This window comes from Gorilla gorilla, chromosome 2 (genome assembly GCF_029281585.2).
Source record: "Gorilla gorilla gorilla isolate KB3781 chromosome 2, NHGRI_mGorGor1-v2.1_pri, whole genome shotgun sequence".
NCBI classification, from domain to species: domain Eukaryota; kingdom Metazoa; phylum Chordata; class Mammalia; order Primates; family Hominidae; genus Gorilla; species Gorilla gorilla.
In genome coordinates this window covers 154,555,073-154,569,081 of record NC_086017.1, presented here as the reverse complement: position 1 = coordinate 154,569,081, position 14,009 = coordinate 154,555,073, and the positions used below count along the sequence as shown (strand labels likewise).

The following is a 14,009-nucleotide window of genomic DNA, read 5'->3' as shown; positions in this document are numbered from 1 at the left end:
TGAGATGTGGGAGGAGGTGCGGTCTTCTTCCCGGTCAGGTCTCTGAGATGCCTTCCACTGAGTCCCCATCAAATGAAAGAATTTCATCCACTTCCTCTGCCCCATCTAGCTGTGCAGGAATGTCTGCTCTGATTGCTGCTGCAAAGAAAAGCTTCCACTTTAGTGAAAGGCCTCAGTGCTGCCTCAAACGTTAAATGTTGGGCTTCTTATAAAATTCTATTTCTGTCCTCTCCAGGCTTCTAGACAGAGACCTAGAAAAAGGCCCTAAGCAGATACAGTAGTGGGAGCCCCGTGATCCTCAGTTCAGTTCACGGCCAACCTGGGTGCCCAGCAGCTTCGTCCCTGAGATCTGGGCTTATCCAGCAATGAAGCCTCTAGGGAACAGCCAGCACCTGCCGGAGGGCTCTGATCCACCACACAGCTGTGAGAGTGGCCTGGCCCCATAAGAGAAGGGGGCTGGGAGCCTCCACACCTGGGTCCCACTGTCGGAGACAGGCCACCCCCACCCCTCTCTACACTGCTGTTCTCCCCTCGTCCCTTCCCCTCTCCTTTCTCCTCACTGACATCCTTTCCCTCTCTCCTCCCCTTCCCCTTCTTGTTCCTTCTCAGATGACATCAATCAAATAGCTAGTTTTTCTACCCCAAGAATCAAAGGTTCCTCCCCTCCAGAGGCTCTTCCCAGTGACCTAAAGGCAAAAAATTCAGCACAAAATAAATAGCTATTAATTTGTCCCCTTGGTTAGAGAGATGGGGCTATTCATGTCCAGAAGACACTTACCTGTGAAGAATCAGAGGTATTTTAAACAGGTGGGACTTTACCGTTACTGTTCTCCTTATAAGGAGTTACACATTTGCTTGACTGGAGGCTTCTCACATGGCCTTGCTTCCCCCACCCCAACAGCAGGACTGGAAGATAATTAGGGAGGTGTTTATGAGGAACAAGAGTTGAAGAAAAGTCCCTAAATGTCTAGCAAATGTGGATTCACAGGAAGGGCTCTGGTGGAGCTTGGGCCAGACCTCTCCCCAGCACTCCCACCCTGCCCCAGTCCAGCTGAAGCAGGCAGAGGGACGCTCTCTGGAAACAGAGGAAGTTTGAGTTTCAGGGCCCCTCACTTGGTCTGGCCCTCCAAGGCCCTGGGAAGATCCCCAATACTGTGTTCTCATGGTCTTATATTTTTGTAAGATTTGCAAAAAAATACATAGTTTCAACACAGTTGGGTTCAACTGCTGTTTCTTTCCACTACAGCTTCCTTTTCCTCATACTTCTCCTCCGATCAAATGGTATTGGAATAGCTGTGGGCATTTGGGGGATCCAACTAAGGGGAAGCTGAATTGAGAGTACATTTAGTTTAGATTGAATGCGATACATTTGTGTGGGCTGCAGTCACTTCTGTGCATGGCTAAGCCACTGCTGTCCACCCCGGAGTAGGAACAGCTTACAGGAATAATGCACAAGGCTGAATTAAATATAAACGTGTCCTATGGTGCCTGGCATCAGAAGTCTGTGGGTAGTGGAGGAAAAACAAGGTTTGAGATGGACTGAGCCAGACTGGGAACTCTGTTGAAAATTCTTCTAATCATGAGATGTATAAAATGCAGTTTTCACTGATGCCTCATCAAAATGGAAATTCAGGAATATATTCAATGACAAAGCATGTACACTGATAAGTACACTGTGCATTGCCTATGGGAATTGCATAAAATAAAATTTATCAGAAATCTTGCATTTGCAGGGCATTACCCTGTAGCAGTGAGGCACATAGCAAGCGTGTCTGTGTGTGAGAAAGAGTGCTTTAATGCCTTCCAACTATCAACAATTTTGATCAGTCTTGCTAGAGGAAAGACTGCCTTATCTTTTTATTCTCTAATACAAAATCATTATCTTATAAAGAGACTAGCAAAGTCAGTAGGCAAAAATTCCAGAAGAAAGTTATTTTAGCAGTGTGTCAGACAGCTAATTAATTAAAATGTTTTGTATTTTTCCTGGGCTTTGAGAGGTCTATTGCATTTGCCAGCTTTAAAAACATATGTAATTTTTTTTGTAACTTATCCTTCTGAAGAGTCACTTTCACTCCCAATTTTGTGTTTATATTTTTGTATTATTTTCCTTAAAGAGAGAGCCCCCAAATTGTATATGCCTCAGGCTCCACAGTCTGAATCCTCCCTATGGGGAGTCTCTAGAAAAACATTCTGTTTACTCTGCCTCAAGAAACCCTGCTCCAGGCTGGGCACACAAATTCCCAGGGCGTTTTGGTCAATGGGTGGTTGCAGAGGTACCAGGTCGCCTTCTTTCCAGAAATGTGTGTTTTTGGGGCTATGGAGGTCTTTTTCCTGATGGCTGCTGTCCTAGGTTCTCAGGGACGCTTACCTTGCCAGGAAAGACAGTAGTGAAGAGCTGCTGTTGATGCTTAATTTCTCCAGCATCCTGAGGCCCAGCTGTTCAAGTTCTTATTTTGGTATAAATCTGAAGTTCTTTTGATTCAAGAAGAGGTAGGATAGTTTTCTGCCAAATCTTTTCTCAGATTCACATTGTGTTTGGGTTAGGTCATCTGACACACAAGACTGTCTCATTCCTTCTGCAGCAGGGGATTGACCAGTTTTTGGTTTTGTTTAACAGAGTTGGCGTGGACCTGGATGAAAATCTGAAGGAGGACCCCTCCTCACAACACCAGGCAAGTCAAAGAAACCAATGCACATTATATAGAGATATGATTTTTTCTGTTCCATAGGCTGTTCCATGTTTGTCCAGCATGTGACCAAGGAGCTATTTCTAAACGGAGCTTCCTCTGCTGATAAAACAAATGAGATTTCAATAAAATACAAGGGAATTCAGGGTGTTGATAACTTCTAGCATATGAATGCTTAGAACTACCATGCACTTGCAAGCCTCTCTATGGCAGCAGGAAGCCTGGAAACTTTACAAAGTACATGATGGCTCTTGGAATGAGGCACTTCATAGTTCAAATCCCTACCCAGCAACTTGCTAGCTAGCCAACTCAGTGAAATTTACACAAAGTATGTCCAATGCATGTTGCACAAACAACAAACTGACTTATTTCTCCTGGATAGCTTCTCATTTATCAGGTCTGAGGCCCGAAAAACTGTCTAGGTGATCCATCCTTGACTTAATTAACAATTATCTATAGAGACCTGAAAATCCTTTGGGGTAATTGTTTAGAACAATGAGCTCTTCCCTCATATATTAGTTCTTTTTCACAATACTGATGAAGACATACCCAAGACTGGGTAATTTATACAGGAAAAAGGTTTAATGGACTTACAGTTCCACATGGCTGGGGAGACATCACAATCAGGGCAGGAGGCAAGGAAGAGCAAGTCACATCTTACGTGGATGGTGGCAGTCAAAGAGAGAGCTTGTGCAGGGAAACTGTTTTTAAAGCCATCAGATCTAGTGAGACCCATTCACTCTCATAAGAACAGCATGGGAAAGACCCATCCCCATAATTCAACTACCTCCCACCAGGTTCCTCCTACAACACATGGGAATTGTGGGAGTTAGAATTCAAGATGAGGTTTGGGTGGAACACAGCCAAACCATATCACCTCAAGTAGGGGAAATGCATTCTCCAAACTGAATTTGAACCTAACGTCAAAGTAGAATCTATCATTGTCAGTTTTGCACTACCATTTTAAACTCAGTACTTGTCACAAATAAGCAAATGTAGGGAAATTTTACACCTTTTTGCTGAAATTAGAAGTAGGCAGACATAGCTATAATAGGAGAATATCATAAATAAGTGATATTGCTTAATGAATTGTGTTATGAGCATATTTGTATTCTAAGGGAATCCCTCTCTTTTATTTCATGCTTGTTTTTCCAATAACGCCATCAATGAGGCACAACTGGTGAGTTTTCCTGGGCAAGCCACTGCTTTCCTGGCACACACAGATGTGAAAAAGAAAGGAGCCTGTGCTCTGTGGAAAAGGCTGGGAAATTAAGTTGGTGATGATCCTGGCTTTCATGTACTTTGAGGTTTTTTGTCACATGTGTTCCAAGGCCAGGCAGTTTCCACAGACTCCATTGTCAAGGAAACACACCTAACTGCAGGATGGAGCACAGCAGGGGTGCCCAAAGCACTGGGATTAGAGCCAGCCTGGTGACCTTAGAAAGGAGATCAAAGCCCATCTCCTTACGCTGGTGGGCTATAATGAATAGTCAGTAATGTCTGGTGGTGGCTGATTTTTAAAAAGCATTTTCATCTTGTGTAGGTCAAATAATTCATTCTCCTACCTTCAAGCAAAACTTTTATCTAAATTTTGTCCTTCTTGTATACCTTTTTCTTTAAAAGAAGAAAAGACACAATTATAAAATTCATCAAATAAAATTCTCTATCTTCTTCTAACTGCCTAATATTCTACAATCACATATACCGTTATTGGTAAAAATTTCCTACTAGCCTAAATCCTTTCCAATTTAAATGTATTTTATTTTATCTCATTCATGTGACACTTTAAAACAAAGTTCATCATTGTTAAATCAGTAATAACTCTTACCTGAAGATATTATAGCAATTAAAGTTACTTTTTTATTAGAGAAATAGGATAGCATAACATAGAACAGTGAAAACTCTGTGATATTTGGGTCTTGGGCAAGGTGTTTACACCTTTGGGTCTCAGTTTCCCTCTCTATAAAATGTAAATGATAATAACATCTGCCTCTCCAGGATGTTATTTATGATAATCAAGGGAAATTGGGTTTATGAAAATGACACAACTTAATTAAGCTAAACCCATCTCATTTTATGGATGATTGGAGGCAGCTTAAACCACCACATATAATAGTAAAATATTTTTATAGAAATTTTAAAAATCAGCAAAAAATATTAATAAGAGCAGATAGTCAAAACCAGAGGGGTAAAAAGAATCATGGATAAGCAGATCATAAGGCCTTATAGACTTACTGTAGTCGAACCATAAGTAAGCTTTCTGATGGCCAAAGGGTAAATAAAGAAATAATAATTGGTAATATATTAAATTCACATCATTAGAAGGAAAAATAATACCCTCTCCTCAAGTGATACGAAACATCACTATGTTTTTAAAGACATTTCTCACTTGGGGCCTTCTGTAGAGGACACATAAAGCACTATCTAAATGTTAAGTAAGTAGCATTATCATTGACATGGCTCCTCCTGAACTGCTGCTACCTACAAATGATTTTATTTTTAAGAGGTATACTGTAAGTGTTCTTATTCATGATAATGTTTGATTACCAAAGAACTTACGTTTCAGAAAGAGGTTTTTTCCACACATTGGGATAATTCTTATCTTCAGTATCAAGTACAGGAAACAGTGGGCTCTGATGGGAGGTAACAAGCTATAGTGTCCTCACAGCTGCCACTGAACCTGGACCGTTTTTTGGTACTTCCCAAACTGTCAAGAACCTCTCTGCTCTCATTTTGCCTGGCAACACCTGTCTTATTATCAACATCTCTTGCTCTGTTGGATTATGTAACATAACCCCAATTCTTAGGAGGATTGTATGTTTCCCCTTGATTTGCATTTATTAAACTGGGTTTGCATTAACAAATAGGTTAATCTTTGTAATGGGCAGCCTTAACACATACACAAAAACCCTTCTTACTTACCAAAGGCTAAAAATTTTGCAGGTAATTATAGCTGTTACTGATTATACACTCTCAAAATCAAGAATAAACTATATATATATTTAAAATTATATATATCAATATGTTTTTAAATTTCTTCTTTGTTCTCTGTTGTGGAAAGTAAAACAACTTTTGGGAATGTGAACTTGTAGCTGTGGCTAACTAGTAATGTCACAACTTTCCTTTTTGCCATACAATACCTTTAGAATGTGAATGGTGTTACACAATTATTTGTACCAGGCACAAAAGCTTTAGAGAGCATGTTCCATATGCAGATATTACACTCTGGATGCATACTTCATGCAAACGTGCTAATTTGAGAACTGGAAGATACTGCAGTTGTGAATTTTATGCCTCTTAAATGTGAAAAACAAAACCCTCAGGTAGCCTCCCACACAACAGGAAGTTTCCCTTGTAATTGATTCCTTGTACGCGAAAGCACACCTTTTCAGAGTAGGTGAGAGTCACTGGAGCACCACACTTGCCTTCAGTCTTTTAATAGAAAACTCCTGCTACTCAAGAAAGCCTGCCAGTATTGCTTCTCTTTTTCCCTTTTGCCATTTGATCGTACTCATTCCCATATTCGTTGGGCACTAGCTATTATTCTTAACACGGCTCTGAGCACCTTATATGCGTTTGCTCACTTAATTTCCAAGATAACCCTGAGTGGGTACTATAATTATCTGCATTTTACAAATAAGGAAATTGTACACAGAGACAAAACTTGCCCAAGAACACACAGAAGGGAGAGGTGGAATTTGAACCCAGACAGTTTGGTTCCAGAGCTTCCACTCTTAACTGGTATGCGTGCATGTAATTCATTCATTTATTCATACAAGTAATTCTTGGTACCCACTCCTATGGCACTAAAGTAGATGTGAGGATTCAGGAGTTACCAATTCAAAGCTCTCTTCCTCCCAGAGTATATACTCTAATGGGGGACACTGATAAGAAAAAGGTAAACTACATTCTATACATTCAAAGCATGATCACAGTAAAGCAGGTCAGAGGATAGAGAACAGGGGAGGAGGCTACTTGGTCAGGGTAGAAGTGGCATTTGATCAGAGGCCAGATGATGTGTGGAGGAAACAATCCATGTGAGAAGGGGTTGAGGAGAGGTAGTCTGGCAGAGGCTACAGCAAGTATGGAGGCATTGGAGTCACAGCGGGTTATGGTGTGCACAAAAGCAGCAGGAAGGCCAGCATGGCTGGAGCTGAGTAAGCAAGGTGGGAGCAGATGGAGAAAAAGTGGGAGAAACAGACAGGGGCAGGGGCCAGACCACTGGCCATGGTGTTAGGTTTGAGTTTTTTTCTAATGTGATAGACACCCTTGATGGTTTGGTTTGGAGCTTGGAAGTAATAGAATTAGCCCATTAAAAAAAAATTTTCTCCCCATTCCACCCTGCCAGCTGTTGTGATGAGGATAATTTTCATCTTTTTTCATACAATTTCATTTTCTAACACTATGCTTGTTACTTAATGGTTTCTCGATGTTACCTTCCAATTTTCTTTTGTTTCTGAAAGTCCCTTCATTGAAATTCTGGTTTTGGTTGTCCTTTATTCTTGTGTGTAACCTGGGTGGATCAGTTCTGGTCACTGCAGCACATGAAAGTCAGCAGAGCTGAGAAAGGTCTGAAGAAGGGCAACTTCAATAACTGACAGAGGGACCTGCTGCCAGAGCAGCAGGGATTAAAAGGATTAGGATTTTTCCATCAGAAAGACTAGAACTACGAAGGGACACAGCAAAGTATCTGTAAAAATATGAAAGGTGTAAAGCGAATGAAGACTTGTTTGCTAACTCCCAGAAAAACATAACCTGGAATACCTTTGAAGCCTGGAAGAGGCCATAGGTGAATAATAAAAGTATTTGTTCTTCTGCACAATTGATAGTTCTTATTCAGGGCCATCCAGAGTTGCAAGAGTTGGAAATATAAGTAGGTTCAAGAAGGGAAGAGATTAATTTAGCAGATAGTGGGGTCATCATGGTCATTAAATAAAATTTTTCTTTGTGAATATTTTCAAATGTTCCTAATAAACACAAAGATAAGAGAATAATGAATCTTAACATACCCATCCCCCAAACTTAACAGTTATCAACATTTTTCCATACTTTCTGCATTTACTGCTCCTGTACTGTTGGAGTTAGTCTCACAGAGTGTAAATTTCACACTACACTTCTACGAATATTTCAGTAATAGAATACGAGTCTCAAAATTTGATGTGACCCAGGTGAGAGTTTTTGTAATGTTATGTCATTCCAATGTCATTGTAACTAATGGTATTTTGAGAAAAATAAACATTTCAGAGAAAATATCTTGGGTTTTCCTTTGGCCAACATTGAATTTATTTTGGTTATACTTACTTATGGCTTTTAGATTCAAAATTATGTCCTCTCCCTACTAACTTTTCACTGCATAGGACTAAATTCTCTATTTTTATCTTACCGGTAGTTCCTGCAAGTACATGTTCTAGAAAATAGGAATGATAACAAGGAAGAAGAAGTGGAAGGTGGCAGCTATACTTTAATAAGCATTTTTAGATATTAAGTGATTAACGATTATATACCTATGTGTATATATACATAATCACATTTAATCTTTACCTTGACCAATCAGGATACCTATATCACTCCCATTTTACAAATGATGAAATTGGAGTTCAAAGAATTAATTTTCCCAAGACAACAAACCAGTGATGGGCTGAACCAGAACTAAAGGCCAAAGCTGTTTCATTCTCACCATTGCACCACATCCAATCTGTAAACGTGTTCTTCCCAGTAAGGATAGCCTGTCAGTTAACATTTGAGTAATCCTTTCCCTGTTAACTCCTGGCCAACCTCATTTCCCAACCCTATCGAGAGTATCAAGCATATTCTCATTTCAAGAGGCTAGAGTATATTCCTCATCCTTGGAATCCTTCCCTTCACCCAAACCCAGTAAGCTGTGAGTATGGGCCCATTGTCTAGGAGGTCTTTTCCTACTGCAAAGTGTGTCATCCTTCACTCACAGTGCAGCAGGCTCTACTGTCTCCCAGGAGAGGGTCAACCTGCATCATTCTCTGCTTGTTACTTCCTCCCAGCAAGGGTTGAGTTACCAGCCAGTCTTTAGCTCTTATTCATGCAGATGTCTAAAGGAAGACCATATTAGACAAGACAAGGGCCCTGAGGCAGGAACATGCCTACCTGTTCGAGAAATAGCAAAGGTGCAAGTATAGCTACAGTGAGCCACCAAGAGTACTATAAGCTATGAGTCAGAGATATAGGCAGGATCAGTTATCTGTTGCCACATAATGCTGCATAACAAGCAAAATCTCAGAGGCATGAACAATAAATACTCATCTCACAAGTCTGTGGGGTTCAGTTGTTCTATAGTGGACTTGTTCATATATCTAGGGTCAGCTACAATTTGCTAGATAACTGCTGATCTGAGCTAGGCTTGCTCATGTGTCTGGAGTTGGAGAGCTGTCAGCTGATCTAGGATAACCTTAATAGGGATGACTTAAGTGCCTTAGCTGTGCACCACATGATTCTCATCTCATCTGGGACCAGTGGGCTACCCTGAGTATGTCTTTCTCCTGGCCATGACAGAGGGCAAGAATGTAAGCAAAAACAGGCAAGGTTTCTTGAGGCTGAGCATCAGAAGTGATACATTGGCATTGCTGCTACATTCTGTTGACCAGAGAAAATTACGAGGTCGTCCTAAAAAACAGGTGTATGAATAAATGACTCCTATTTGGTCAAAAGAACTGCAGATTTACATGGAAAAGGCCATAGATACAGGGTTGAAAAAATGGCACCTCTAATGCAATTAGTCTGCCATATAGGTCACGTGAGCCAATGTAAACAGTTTGAACTTTATAGTAATCTGTACAATTTCAGACTTTTGAAATGTACTGATACTTATTTTATGGTTCCAATTGATATATCTTGGTGAATATTCTGCGTGTACTTGAATGTGTATTCTTGCAACTGTTTCAATACTATACCAAACAACAGCAGAATCCAGTTGGCATAGCTCAGTAAGTGTAAATTATGTCAACTTGTTTTTTTTGTCTACTTATTTTATCAGTTACTGATAAAACCCCCAATTGAACAATTGAACTCATGGATCTAGAGAGTAGAAGGATGGCTAGAAGTGTCTAGGAAGATTAGTAGGTGTTTGGGGGAGTGGGAAAGGTGGGGATGGTTAATGGGTATATAAAATAGAAAAGATGAATAAGACCTACTATTTGATAGCGAAATAAAGTGACTGTAGTCAATAATAACTTAATTGTATATTTTAAAATAATTTAAAGTATGTAACTGGCTTGTGTGCAATTCAAAGGATAAATGTAAGAGGATGGATACCCCATTCTCCATAATGTGCTTATTTCACATTGCATGCCTGTATCAAAACATCTCATGTACCCCATAAATATATATACCTACTATGTACCCACAAAAAAATTGTTTTGAAAAGTAATTTAAAAATTTAACATAAAACCTCCAATTATAATTAGGAATTTTCCTGTTTCTTTATCTGTTAAATAGTGCTTAATATGCTTTTCACTGGATATAGAATTCTGGTTTGATGGTTATCTTATTTGAAAGTCAGTGCTTTGAAAATCACATTCTGTTGTGTTCTGACCTCCATGTTTTTTCTTTTTTTTTTTTTTTTTTGAGACAGAGTGGCGCTGTCTCCCAGGCTGGAGTACAGTGGTGCGATCTCGGCTCACTGCAAGCTCCGCCTCCCAGGTTCACGCCATTCTCCTGCCTCAGCCTCCCCAGTAGCTGGGACTACAGGCGCCCGCCACCACGCCCGGCTAATTTTTGTATTTTTAGTACAGACGGGGTTTCACCGTGTTAGCCAGGATGGTCTCCATCTCCTGACCTCGTGATCCGCCCGCCTCAGCCTCCCAAAGTGCTGGGATTAGAGGTGTGAGCCACGACGCCCGGCCTCTGGCCTCCATTTTCTCTGATAAAAGTCAGTTGAATTTTTTTTAATTTCCTGGAACATAATATGCTCTGTCTTTCTGTGGTTGCTTTTAAGATTTTTCTCTTATCTCTAGTTTTTAGAAGTTTGATTCTTATATGCCTAGTTTTCTTAGAATTTATCCTAATTTGGGTTCACTGAATTTCTTGGAACTCTTGGTTGATATTTTTCATCAAATTCGGGAAATATTCAACTATTGCTTTTTGAAAAATTTTTGTTCTCCATGTTCCTACTGCCCTCTTTCTAGCCCTCCAATCTTATATACATTAGGCTACTTAATATTTTTTTCTCGTATCACTTAGGTATTAGTCTATTTTAATCTTGTTTCTCTGTGTTCCACAAATTGCATAATTTTTATTGATCTCTTTTCAAGTTCACTGACACTTTCTTCTTAGTATCCAATCTGCCCTTAAGCTGATCTAGTAAATTTTTAATTCCAAATATTGTACTTCTTGGTTCCAGGAATTTTTAATGGCTATTTTTTTTTTTTTTTTTTTACTATTTCAGTGGCTTTGGGGATACAATGGTTTTTGGTTACATGGATGAATTATATAGTGGTGAAGTCTGAAATTTTAGTGCACCCATCACTGGAGTGGTATACATGGTACCCAATGTGTAGTTTTTTAATCCTTGCTCCTTTCAACCTCCCTCTTCTAAGTCTCTCAATTTCATTATGTCACTCTGTATGCCTTTACACACCCATAGCTTAGCTTACATTTATAGGTAAGAACAAAAGTTATTTGGTTTACCATTCCTGAGTTATTTCATTTAGAATAATGGCCTCTCACTCAATCTGAGTTGCTGCAAAAGACATTATTTCATTCTTTCTTATGGCTGAGAAATGTTCAGTGGTATATACACACCACATTTTCTTTAGCCACTCATTGGCCAGTGGGCACTGAGGTTGGTGCCGTATCTTTACAGTTGTGAATTGTATTGCAATAAATATACATATGCAGGTATCTTTTTGATATATTGACTTATTTTCCTTTGGGTAGATACCCAGTAGTGGAATTGCTGGATTAAATGGTAAATCTACTTTTGGTTCTTTAAGAAATCTCCATACTGTTTTCCATAGAGATTGTACTAATTTACATTCCCATCAGTAGTGTATAAGCATTCCCTTTTCATCACATTCATGCCAATGACTATTGTTTTTTGACTTTTTAATAATGGCCATTCTTGCAGGAGTAAAGTAGTATCTCATTGTGGCTTTAATTTGCATTTCCCTGATGAATAGTAATGTTGAACATTTTTCCACATTTTTTTGCCATTTGTATTTCTTCTTTTGAGAAATGTCTATTCATGTCATTTGTCTACCTTTTGATGGGATTATTTGTTATTTTTCTTGATCTGTTTGAGTTCCTTATAGATTCTGGACACTAGTTTCTCGTCAGATGCATAGTTTGCAAATATTTTATCCCATTCTGTAGTTTGCTCTATTGATAATTTATTTTGCTACATGTAAGTTTATTAGATTAATTAGGCCCCATTTATTTTTGTTTTAGTTGCATTTGCTTTTGGGGTCTTAGTCATGAATTCTATGCCTAGGTCAATGTCCAGAAGAGTTTTTCCTAGGTTATCTTCTGGACTTTTTATGGTTTCAGGTCTTAGATTTATGTCTTTAATCCATCTTCAGTTTCTTTTTATAAGGTGAGAGAGAGAGAGGTTCACTTTCATTCTTCTACACGTGGCTATCCAATTTTCCCAGCACCATTTAGACCATTCCATTGGTCTATGTATCTACTTTTATACCAGTACTGTGCTGTTTTGGTAACTGTAGCCTTGGTAGTATAATTGGAAGTCCAGTAATGTGATACCTCCAGATTTGTTCTCTTTGCTTAGGATTGCTTTGACTATTCAGGCTCTTTTTGTTCCATATGAATTTTAGAATTGTTTTTTCTAATTCTGTGAAAAATGATAGTTATTTTGATAGGAACTACATTGGAGCTATAGACTGCTTTAGGCAGTATGGTCACTTTCGTGATACTGATTCTTCTAATCCATAACCATGTGATATGTTTCCATTTATTTGGATCTATGATTTCTTTCAGCAGTGTTTTTGTAGTTCTACGCGTAGAGATCTTTCACCTCCTTGGTTAAGTATATTCCTAGGTATTTTATCTTTCTTTGAAGCTGTTGTAAAAGGGATTGAGTTCTTGATTTGATTCTCAGCTTGGTCACTGTTGGTATACAGCAGTGCTACTGATTTGTGTACATTGATTTTGTAACCTGAGACTTTACTGAATTACTTTATCAAATCCAGTTGTTTCTTGGAGGGATCTTTAGGGTTTTCTAGGTGTACAATCATATCATCAGCGAACAGTTACAGCTGGACTTCTTCTTTTCCAATTTGGGTGCCCTTTATTTCCTTCCCTTGCCTGATTCTAGAATTTCCATTTTGTTCTTTTAATACAATTTACATCCTTCTGAAATATTCACTTGTGTTTTTATTGTCTCTTTGTCTTTAAATTTCCTACCATATTTTTTAGAGTATTTTAATGCCATTGCCTGTTAATTCCAGCATCTGAGTCATTTCAAGTTCTGTTTCTATAGGTTACCTTTCTTCTGGCTGCAGGTCATGCTTTCCTGCTTCCTCCCATGTCTAGCAGTTGTTATGATATGCTAGGCCTTATGAATATTACATTGAATGGAGTGTGGAGTATTCTATAAAGGTTGCTGAATTTTATTCAGTCAAGCCATTAAAATCTTGTAAGCCTTAGTTCTATGCTTGCCTTCCTTGATACATTTTCATTTCATCCTCGGTTTTAGGGCATGGTCATTATTCTAGAACATTGTCCTTACTCATAAAGCATGCTTTTTTCTGAGGTCTCAATAGAATAGCTGACTTTTGGCTTTAGCTGGACCAAACTGCAGTGTTTCTTAGCACGATGTGATCTTAATCTCTCCATTTATTTCTCAATTTCACAAGAGTTTCTCCCTGCAAGCCTTTGTGAACCTCAACCTGTGCATGTACAGGTCAGTGTTCAACCAAGGACATAAGGGAAACATCTCCACAGACTTCTGGGTGTCCTCTCTGTGCAGTTTCCTCCTTTCTGTACACAGCCACTCCAACGGTACCCTAACTCCCATCTCTAGCTCTTCAACTCAGTGAGACTGCTGTTCTCTGCTTGAACTTTATCTCCTTACCTTCAAGGGAATGACTTACAGGCAGCAAGTCAAGGACAGTAGAGGGCTCACCTCATTTCTTCCCTTCTTTCAAGGATCACAGTCCTTTGCTGCCAGTTATCAAATGCCTGAATCCTATCAGATGTTTATGATCCAGTTATTCTATCATGGCTAGCCATTGTGAAAGCGATGATGAAGTGGTTTTGTAGGGAAACACATTGTTTTCATTTGTTTTTAGACACATACAAAATACTAAATAATGGAATCACAAATCTACACGTGAG

The 14,009-nt window shown here is 39.1% G+C and overlaps 1 protein-coding gene across 2 annotated transcripts in view; it reads left to right on the top strand.

Annotated features, from left to right (window-relative positions):
- The window catches only part of SLC9A9 (solute carrier family 9 member A9), a 581,917-nt gene that overhangs the window by 462,357 nt on the left and 105,551 nt on the right, over positions 1 to 14,009 (top strand). For both annotated transcript variants that reach the window (XM_019024708.4, XM_055383461.2), the window contains exon 13: positions 2,618 to 2,672. In XM_019024708.4, coding sequence (XP_018880253.1) covers positions 2,618 to 2,672 — 55 coding nt within the window. The remainder of the gene's footprint in view (positions 1 to 2,617; positions 2,673 to 14,009) is intronic.